This window comes from Phascolarctos cinereus, unplaced genomic scaffold (genome assembly GCF_003287225.1).
Source record: "Phascolarctos cinereus isolate Bilbo 61053 unplaced genomic scaffold, phaCin_HiC Scaffold_9;HRSCAF=440, whole genome shotgun sequence".
Lineage (NCBI taxonomy): Eukaryota > Metazoa > Chordata > Mammalia > Diprotodontia > Phascolarctidae > Phascolarctos > Phascolarctos cinereus.
This window is the reverse complement of record NW_027556402.1, coordinates 260,644,838-260,655,844: the sequence shown is the minus strand read 5'-3', so window position 1 is coordinate 260,655,844 and position 11,007 is coordinate 260,644,838. Positions and strand designations below refer to the sequence as shown.

The 11,007-nt window shown below is 49.2% G+C and overlaps 1 protein-coding gene across 1 annotated transcript in view; it reads right to left on the bottom strand.

The window, feature by feature from the left end:
* The window catches only part of CTTN (cortactin), a 43,849-nt gene that overhangs the window by 29,469 nt on the left and 3,373 nt on the right, over positions 1–11,007 (bottom strand). The window contains 2 exon segments of the mRNA XM_078148738.1: positions 246–319; positions 574–660. Coding sequence (XP_078004864.1) covers positions 246–319; positions 574–660 — 161 coding nt within the window.

Sequence of the window (11,007 nt, the reverse complement as noted above, 5' to 3'; positions counted from 1 at the left end):
CAGAGGAAAGAAATGGGGGCTTAACAAAGGAACGCCCTAGACACACAGCCACACAGCAGGGCTCACCGGGGGCAGCTCTATACCGACACCGGTTTCTGGGGCATAGTTTGTGCGGCACGCAGGGGATTAATGATTAAGCCAGGCCACTGAAGCATAAGCCTGAGACTGCTGGGGCCTGGCTTCTTTGGCTGGCTCCCTTTCCTCAGCATGCTCAGGACAGAAGCAGAGAGCCCCCCTCCCCTTACTTGATGTGCTCCTGGTGCCCGGACCCCTTCACTGTCTTGGCTCCCCATCTTTGCTCCTTCTCACTGACGTCATTCTGCAAAGAAATAAACAAGAGGAGGTGAAATCTCAGCAGCCTTTTCATTATATATATATATATATGTATATATGTGTGTGTGTGTATGTATATATAGAGAGACAGAGAGACAAACAATATATGTACATATATATACATATATATATATATACACACACACACACACACAACACACACATACACATTTTCTAAAAAAATTGGGAACACATAAATTTAAGGAAAAATAAGAAAATGAATAAGCTGGGAAGTCCTACCACAAAATCGGGGTCAGTTTCCCAGTCATCGGCACCCTCATCCTCCTTGCTGACAGATATAGAATGTCCCGCTGACGCTTTCCACATCTGAAAGATCACACGCCAGCTTGTTAGGGCGATTGGGAAGCAGAGGCCCACACCTGAAGCAGACCTGACTTTGGACGAAAACCATTCCCACAGTCACGGAAAGGCTGCATTATACACAGTGGGGCCAATTCTCCAAAATCTTGACTCCCTCCACTGGAGATCTACGCTGACAGCTCCTACTGCTAATGACAACGATGATGATGACAGCTGACAAGAGGGTGCTCCTTCTAGGGGCCTAAAGCTCTCACAACAACCCTGGGATGCAGATGCCACAAGCACTGGCCAATGAGGAAATGGGCTGAGATGAAACAGTTGGACTAGGGAGGGTCACGCGGCTAGCTGGCCAATGTCTGAGGGAGGATACAAACTCAGGTCCTCCTACCTCCAAGCCCAACATTCCACCCACTGCGCTTCCTGGCTGCCTCAAATTAAGGCTGAAGCTGAACACTGTTTTTTGTCTCCTGACCTCATACGGACGTCAGGAAGAATCTCTGGCTTCATTTCAAGGGAGAATGAACATGAGCACATGGATTTCATCGTTAGCACACACCCTAAGCTTCTCAGAGCAACCTGGGCCAGGCTTCAGATAAGCCAGATCCTGGAGTTGATTCCTAGTGAAGAGGAGTCCCTGCTCCTGATCGTGGGCTCTCCCGGGACACCCAGGTGAGATCATGTCCAATCAGGATCCCTGCTGGCCTTCGGTTGGTCTCCATTCCACAGAGAACGGCAGAGAGGTGTGGAGGGGGAGAGGCTGGGGGGAGGGGGAGGGGCATGAAGGCAGGAGAGGTGCTTGTCCAGCAGCCCACCCAGATATCTTTCCAAGGCTGCACTGCCCCACACTCTCATCTCCAAGTACAGGAAGTGCTCCAGAAAGACCAACAGCTCATTATCCTTTGGGGGGAACATGTCCTAGATAAAATACCTCATTCACTTATGAGCAGACATTCCTGAAGATTGTACGACTAAAGGCTTTTGTTTCATGTTTACAAAAAAAAAAAAGAAAACCCCAACGTCAGCAAAATGATTTTTAAAGAATCTTCACGAGGCACAACCTCACCACTAAGTTTCCCCCAAAAAACCACAATTTATGAGGCAGAATAAGAAAAGGACTTAGCCTTCTTTCTGCAGAACTACTGAAAAAAGCTGACACAGAATGGAAAGCAATTTACAATCGATCTGATTTAAACTCACTCATTTGGGTGTCTGCCGCTAGGTCCTTTACTTTCGGCCCCAAGGCCCCTGGCACATGCTCCAAAAGGACCTACTATGTAGCCTGTCCAGCCTGCCCACCCTATCCATGGACAGGTCCAAGTCCAAGCAGGGCACCAAAGGGGAACCAGGGACCAGGCTTTCCCACTTCAAGAACAGCCTCTGATGCCAGGCTGGTCAGGGGAGGCAATCAGGAATTGGCCCAAACCTGGTTCCTCCTAGAAACAGGCACTCGCAGCCACAGCAAGGGGATTTTCAGCCACTCTCTCGTGGCAGCCAGCTTCCCAGCAGATTTCAAAAAGAGCTTCCAGTGGGGGGGGGGGGCAAGTCTTTGGGATTTTCCTATGAATTCCCGGCACATACTCTCAGAGGCTCAAATGGAGCTCAGACCAATGCAGACAGCCACCCATTCCTGTCTGCCCATCTTGTCAAAAGTTCCCCCTTGGGCTCCACCCAAAGGATTCTCAGCCCCTCCTTGCTCTCCAGACACTGCCACTATATAAGTGTGTAATAAGTATTTGTCGATTGGCCACAGAAACCGCCTCGTCCAATATGGGACTGAAGGGAGCTGGGGTCCATATTACCTCTCAAAACCAAAATAAAACAAAACACCAGAAGAGAAAGAGCTATACACAAGAATATAAAAATGAACCATGATTTTTAAAATGAGTAAAACAAAGACAACCAAAAATACAACTCAAGTTCTACTCTATTTCATTCAATTAATACCTACAGAGTGCCTACCGTGTGCCAGGCATTATGCTAAGCCCAGGAGATACAAAGACACAAACTAGTCAGTCAATGCCTTCCAGGGCTTATATTCAAGGAGAAGAAAACAATATAAAATAATTTCAAGAGAGAGAGAGTTACAATAACTAGGCAAATGGAAGAGGCACCCCCTCCTATCCCCTCCCCCTCCCCCAGCCGCCTCCCACTGTGCTTTGAAGGAATCTGGGCAGGGATGAAGAGAGCCGGAGAGGTGGGGGGGGGGGGTGGCAGCATGGTAAAATGGAGACTTGGAGTCACAAAGACCTGGGTTCAAATTCTGCCTCAGATTTACTAACTGGTTTAAGACACTTAAATTCTGAGCCTCAGTTTCCCCCTCTACAAAGTAAGGGGTTTGGATTCAATGATCTCAAAGGTCCCTTCCCACTCTAAAGCTATGACGCTACCAATTCTGGCCATGGGAGTGGGCAGCAGAAGTAGAAAGTCTCACTTGGGAAGCTGGCAAATGCGTTTGGCTGGGCTAGAGAGGGTGTGAAGGGTAATAACATCCTGGCTTTGTCTCCTTCTACCTAAAGACCATGGTCCATTGCCTTCCCCTCTCTGGCCCTCAGCTTCCTCACCTCTAAGGTCCCTACAAACTCGAAATCTCTGATGCAAAGATTGTTAAACATGACATGAAACATGAGAGATCAGGGCTTGGTAATAAACAGATCTACCATGTTTTCAGAATAAAGTTACCAAAAATACTGTGGAACAACTGAGTCAGAGAAGATATCAGAAACTACAGAGATGGAAAAAGCAGGCACACAAGAGATTCCAAGTGATGTCCTCAGATGGATAAGGGCCACATTCAAAGACAAGACAAAGCAAGGCAAAAACTAATAAAGTAGAAAAATCAGACAAGAAAGAAGGAGAGGAGAAGAGGGGAGAGGATGGAAGGGGAGAAGGGAGGAGGGGAGAAGGGTAGGAGAGGAGAGGATGGAAGGGGAGTGGGGAGGAGAAGGGGGGAGGGAAGGGAAAGAGAAAGATTCATGAAGAAATAAAATAGCCAACTAGGAAATACCATTTAAAATTTTCAAAAAATTGATAGATGCCATAAAGTGCAGAGTTTCTACTGTGGAAAATTAAATCGCTCCAAATTCGAAGCAGCTGGAAACATCATTTCAAAAAAAAGAATCACGGAATTATCCAAACTGTGGGCAAACTCACAGACCCAAACGACCAAGTGAGCCGATACCATGACTTTCATTCATGTTTACTGACACCTCAGAGAACTCAAAAAGTCCAAAGAGCAGAGACACCACTTTCAGAAAATTGTTTACAATAACAACAACAACAACAAACCCATCCATATCACCAGCAAAAACAACCGGCAAGATACAGGTAGAAACCACCGAGTCCCATTTTTCCCAAACTGGGTTGAGCCCAGAAAACCATGGGGTTTCCAAGTAAGGATTGGCCCAATATGTGCTGGACTCAACAGACCTGGAATCATGCTATGATCCAACTAGGTCAGAGAAATCCAGGCCCCAAATAAATGAAAACAAAGCACTTCTCACGCTGAAAATTTACTGTGTAGCAACTGTATTTTCAAGGGATGATACTGCCAGGGCTACAGTGTTCTCCTGGCAGCTTGGGGCAGTGATCAGAGTGAAGAAACTGGAAGCAGGAAGACTTGGGTTCATATCCTGACGCTCACTGGTTATAGGACCATGGGACGCTTTCCTGAGCCTCAGTTTTCTCATCTGTAAAGTGCAGGGTTGGACTGATGAACTGCAGGTGAATGCCGGTTCTAGCCTGTCATTTCAAGAGGCCAGCCAGGCCAGCCACGCTCACTTCCCTCCCGTCTCTAGGGGCTTCCCCACCCCCTTTCCAGCCCCCTTCCCTCCTGCTCCCCTAGTAGAATGGAATGCCAGCTTTCTGAACACAGGGACTCTTTCGGACTCATATGCATACCCCCAGAGCTATGCACCTGTCTTGCTACATCTACGACCTCAGGACAATTTTCTGAAGAAACTATTTGGTGCACTAGATAGCACTGGACTTGGAATCAGGAAGACCTGAGTTCAAATCCCACCTCAAACACTTCCCAATTACATGACCTTAGGCAAGGCCCTTCATCTGAGCCTCAGTTTCCCCATCTGTAAAAAGGGGATGACCTTCCAGAATTGTTGTGAAGGCCAAATGAGAGAATGCATGTGCAGTGTTCTGCAAACCTTGACGCATTGTATAAATTCGAGGTAATACTATGACCTTCTCTGAAGAAAGTGAAAGGGGAAAGCCAAAAGCTCAAGTGACCGACAAACCTTTGTTCCTAGCAGAGGACGAAGGACTCCTCACAGAAGTCTGCTCCAAACACTCACGTAATCCACCAGGAAACGTGCAGGCATCTGGAAGTGAAGCCGTCTGCAAGAAAGCCAAGAGGGAGAGCTCAGGGCGCAGCCACCCTGCACAGGCACCAGCAACTGATGCTCTGATGGGCTCATTTGTAAGCCATCACTGAATGAAGCCAGTGAGCTGGCATCCTCCAGTCTTCGTAACCAGGTCACTGAGTCCAAACAGAGACCTGCAGGGCCCTCCACTGGGCAGAAGCTTACCTGGTGTTCAGAGCCCAGATAAAGGGAAGGAAAGCATTGAGCAGCAACCTAGGAATGGCCTCCCCTACTCCTGCCCCCCCCCGCATCTAAAACACACACACACACACACACACACACACACACACACACACACACACACACACATATGAACAGGAAATGCCTGGTCACTGGCTCAGCTGTCAGAATAAGCCTCTGGGGACTGCTCCAAGTTGGAGAAAACAGGGTTCCATTTTTCTGTTCATTATGTTAATATTACTCTAATATGAGTCTCCTCCTGAGGATTTAGAGTAAAGTGGGCTAGCTGGAAAGCAGGCAAACAGCAAGGGACCAAATGATCACGGTGTGGTTTGAGGGGGAACCACAGCCTCCACTCCTGACAGATAAGTTGTCGTTGTCCCCAGCCAAGGCTGCGGCATCAGAGAGAAGAGCATGAGCTGAATAGATAATGACAAGGGTGAAGTTACTGGACTGAGAAGCCAAGAAACCAAGAAGCTGGGAAACTGAGGAACCCAGAAACTGAGAAACCAGTCTGGAGGCCCTGGCCACAAACCACAGGCAGCTCCCTTCTCTCCCTCTACATGACCTCACTGGGTGAGCTCATCAGCTCCCTGTGGATTTAATGACTATCTCCCGGCTGATGATTCTCAGAGCTCCGGATCCTGCCCTAACCAATCTCACATCACCAACTGCCTTTCCGACATCTTGCCTAGTATGTCCAGCAGACACCTTGACTCAACACGTCCCAAATAAATCTCATGATCTCTCCTCCCAAACCCTCCCCTCCCCCCTTCTCTGTTACAGTCGAGGGCATCCCCCTCCTCCCAGTCCCTCAGGCTCCCAACCCAGGAGTCACCCTGGACTGGCCATTATCTCTCTTAGCCCATGTCCAAGCTGTCCCCAAGGCTGTCAATGTCCCCTCTGCCACATCTCTCAAATTCACCCCCTTCTCTCTTGACATTGCCCCCATTACGGTCCAGACTTTATCATCTCCTGCCTACTGCAATAGCCTGGGGGTGGGTCAAGTCTTTCCCCCTCCTCCATTCAGTCTTCAAAGTGAAGGTTCAACCATATCATACAAACACACACACACAACACACACACTATGTGTTGGAAGCAGTTGACTGCTTCCAGTAGACTGTAAGCTCCCAGAGGGCAGGGGTTCCTTCATTTTTATCTTTTTATCCCCAGCATCTGGCACAGAGAAGACACTTAATGTTTGTACAATTGGATTAATTGTATAATTGCTAATCCCATTAACCTTCTCCTCCAGGGATCAGCCTTACTCTGCCACATTTGAAACGTCACATTGTGTAGAAGTGGAGCAACTAAAAAGGGGTCACACCTAGCAGTGTGACCTTAGTTACTTAAACTTCTGATGTCCTAGAGCTAGACAACTGTCCAGAGTACAAGCTGCACACAACACTGCTGCCCTGCATTGCTAGGGAAGGGCTTTGCTCACCTGGAAGGCCCAGCTCCTCTCCTGGGCTTACATGGCACGCTATCCTAGGCTGGGCAGGACAAAGTTACAGAGACAGTGTGTGGTTCTAATGTGCAATGAGCTTCCTGGCTCACTGAGGAGGCCCAACTGAACATGGCAGAAACACTGATGGAGCACAGAGGGAGACCTGGGAAGACAGAAGGGAACCCGCTAGGAGATGCCACAGAGCATTAAGCCTGGAGTAGGAAGACCCGAGTTCAATTCCAGCCTCAGACACTAGCTGTGTGACCCTGGACAAGTCACTCAACCGATGCCTAACTCAGTTTCCCCACCTGTAAAACAGGGATAATAACAGCACCCACCTGCTGGGGTAAGCTCAAATACTTTGGCCACATAATGAGAAGACAGGAGTCATTGGAACGGATCCTGATGTTGGGAAAGATTGAAGGCAAAAGAAGGGGACAGCAGAGGATGAGATGGAGGGATGGTGTCATGGAAGCAAGGAACATGGGCTGGGAAAGACTTTGGGAGACAGCGCAGGGCAGAAAGGCCTGGGCTGTGATGGTCCCCAGAGTCACGGAGCATCAACCCAACTGAAGAACCACCTCCCAGGGTTCAGGGAGAATCCAATGAGATCACAATCACCCAGTCCTTCAGCGGTGCCTAGCACCAAGGCCAGCACACAGTAAGTGCTAAGTAACTGTTAGCCATCATGCCGTCTGCCTCCAGGGAGCTCAGGTTCTAGGTCAAGTCACCTGCCAATTAGTAGGCTAGCATTCCTATGTATTCCTGGCAGGAACTGTGGAATAGTCTGACTCCACATCCCCAGGGAAGCCTCACAGAACCAGAGTTAGACGGCACCTCAGAACAAGACAGCCACAAAAGGAATCCCCATTCAGCCTCTCCTTGGAGACCTCCTAGGAGAGAGGAACAGCCAGCAGCAGAGGCAGGCCATTGTCCAAGAAGGGAAATCTGGGTGGCCTCCAACCTCAATTCGCCTCTGTGTACCTTCCCCCTGCCCCCACTCCTCCAGGGGCTGCCCTCTGAGACCAAAGAGAAAACAAGCTGGCCCTGCCTCCACATGACAGACAGCCCTTTTCCTAAGATGGCTCTTAGGTCCATCCAGAATCTTCTTTTCGAAGCTGCCTTCCCCGTTCTTTCAGATAACCTTCCTGCAATATAAACCCAAGGGCTCTTCAGCACCCTGGACGCCCTCCTCTGGACAATCTCCAGCTCACTCTAGCACACAAAACAAAACAGAGTATCCCAGAGGAGGTCTAAGGGGAGTGGAGGACAGTGAGGCTGTCACTTCGCTAGGTCCGTAAACCGCACCTTCTCAAAGCTGCCTGACATGGCCACATCCCACTGCTCTCTTCGAGCTTGCACTTCACTCAAACCCCCAGATCTTCTTTTCAAAACTGTCTATTCATGTGTTACCCACTGTACCCCTGTGTAATATCTGTGAAGTACTTAGCACGGTGCCTGGCACACAATTCCCCTTATCCTTATGAACTTCATCCAGTGAGATTGAACCCCGTGATCAGACCTGTCAGAATATATTTGAACATAAGCTTCCAGAGAGAAAGCGCTGCTTGGGCTTCTTCTTTGTACCCCGGTCCTCAGCACAGCATTTGGCCCTAAATCCATGTTCAGTGACTGACTCTGGATCCTGACTGTCACCCCCCGAGGCAGTTTTCCCTTCGAGCTGGGTGCCTCCTGCAAACAGGATGAGTAGGGCAACTCTGACTTTATCCGAGTCATTGATAAAAACGTGACGCCAGGGCCAAGCACGGAGTTCTGGGGCCCTCCACTGTAACACAGAAGCATGACCCCCTACTCTTTGGGTGCGACCATCCAACTGCTTCTGGCTTCGTCGGCTGGCATTATCACCTACTTCAGATTCTCTCTTTCCACAAGAATATGATACTTCATCGAAAGGCCGGCTCAGATCTGAGTAAACCATGTCCCAACACCCCAGAGGTCCCACTAGTGGTGGCCTCACTGGTGGTTGCCCCAGTGCCCCCTATAACCATGCCCAGGCCCAGGCTCAAGCAGCTACTCACTCCCCAGACATGACACCCATGAGAAACCCCTATTGTCTTTCTAACACCCGCATAAGGCCCAACTCTGGCATTTAGCTTGAGGCAGGGAGGTTGTACTGTAGCTTTATAAAGCCCTAGACCTCAGTCAGGAAACCCTGAGGGCGAATCCTGCTTCAGAAGCCTCCTAGCTGTCTGATGCTGGGTGTCCTTTAACCTACTGAGGATGATAAGTAGAGATCAAAGTACCTACCTCCATGGTTACTGGGAGGAAAACTAAGATGCATATTTGTAAGGCACTATAGAAATGCCAGTTATTACTGTTACTAATTATGATTATATTTGGGAAACAACATGCCAAAACACAAGCAGGTAGAGGAGAAATCTAAAATAGGTACAAAGTGGTTAGAGAGAAGGGTCCCAGCGGTCAGGGATCAGAAAAGACTTCACATAGGACGGGATGTTTGAGCCGGATTCTGGGGATAGAGGGGAGGGTGGGCTTTCCAGGCATGGGGCACGGCCATTACAAACATACAGAGGCGGAACTGGCTCTCATGTAAGGAACAGAAAGCCAGTTTAACTGGACTGTGAGTGGGTGGACGAACCAAGGTGGAATCTGCCTGTGAAGGAAGGCCAGGCCAGGCCAGATTAGAAAGGCCTTCTCCTGCCAAACTTAAATCTAAAGGAAATTGGGAACTACCAAATGTAGTAGGGGGCACCACAGAGCACCGGGCCTGGAGTCAGGAAGACTTATCTTTCTGCTTTCACACCCGGCCTCAGACACGTCCTAGCTGTGTGACCCTGGGCAAGACACTTCACCCTGTTTGCCTCAGTTTCCCCATCTGTAAAACGGACTGGAGAAGGAAATGGCAAACCAAACCCCAAATGGAATCATGAAGAAATCTCAACTGATAAACAATCAAAGTGGGGCAGCTAGATGGCTCAGTGGATACAGCACTGGCCCTGGAGACAAGAAGACCTGAGTTCAAATCCAGCCTCTCAGACACATGACACTCACTAGCTATGTGACCCTGGGCAATTCACTTAACTCCAATTGCCTCTCCAAAAAAAAAAGAAAAGAAAAAGAAAACCAACCAAAATAACATGGTCAGACTCGAGGAAAATCTCTTGACCAGGCACGGCAGTGCATGCTGTACAACGTCCCTGCTCCTTGAAAAGACTAAGGCACGGCAGTTCTGGGCTACAGAGAATCTTCACTAATTTGGGCACCAATACAGTGAGCCTCCAAGAAGGTGGGAGAAGACACCAGCTGCCTAAGGAGGGCTGACCTAGCCCAGTCTGGAAATGGAGTAGGCCAGAGAGTGACAGAGACCTTACTCAAAAATTAAGAGCAAACCGAAAGGTGCTTGGGCAGCTGTGCAGACGACAGATGTGGTGGGGAGAAACTGAGGAAGCCCCAAACCGAGCAGGCACTGAGCCATCCCCACAGGCCTTGCCTGCAAGCCTCACCAACGTGTGTCATGTAATCATCTCATTCCTGGGGCTCACACAAACTCTCCAGGCTCATTTCCTGGACGACTGGACTCAGGGCTCTCGGGAGGCCAAGGCTACTCCCAGGCTTCTCTGGGCCCTTTCCATCTCCTGGCATCCTTTTAAAACATTGCTTCTTCTGATCCTCACAATAATCCCGGAGTAGGTGCTATCATTCTCCTCATTTTACAGATGAGGAAACTCAGGCAAACAGAAATCAAGGAGGGACACAGCTAGTATCTGAGGCAGGATTTGAACTCAGCTCTTCCTGACTCCAAGGACAACACACTTTCCAATATGCCACCTAGCTGGCCTGTCTCAGGACACTGTCACATGTGACCCAGCCCTCTTCCTGTGCTCTGCACCTCCGATGGTCAGAATCCCTTCTTCCTCCTCCCTGTATTCCTCCATGATGCCTTTCCTGGAAGGCCTTCCTCCTGCTGAGCCCCCCAGACACCCTACATCGAAGCACCCTCACCAGAGACAATGGTTCAGCTACCTCAGAGTGTCTGGGCAGGGGCTTTCCTCAGTGCTAAGCACCATGCCATGCATACAGTAGGCATTTAATTCTTATTCAACCAATCCACAAGTTTCTATTAAGTGCTTAATACATCCTAGGTACTATGCTGGGTATTAGGTATACAAAGATAAAAATACAACAATCCCTGCCTTCAAAGAGCTTACACTCTATGGGGGAAGGAGGCACTCGCTACTCAATACATACAGACCATACAGCAAATGGCTATAAGGTAATGTGGGGAGGTAGGGTGCTAGGTGACAGCTGGGGAGGGAGGGAGGCAAGGCCTCATGTAGAAGGGAAGGCTTCAGTGGAGTCTTGGAGGAAAGA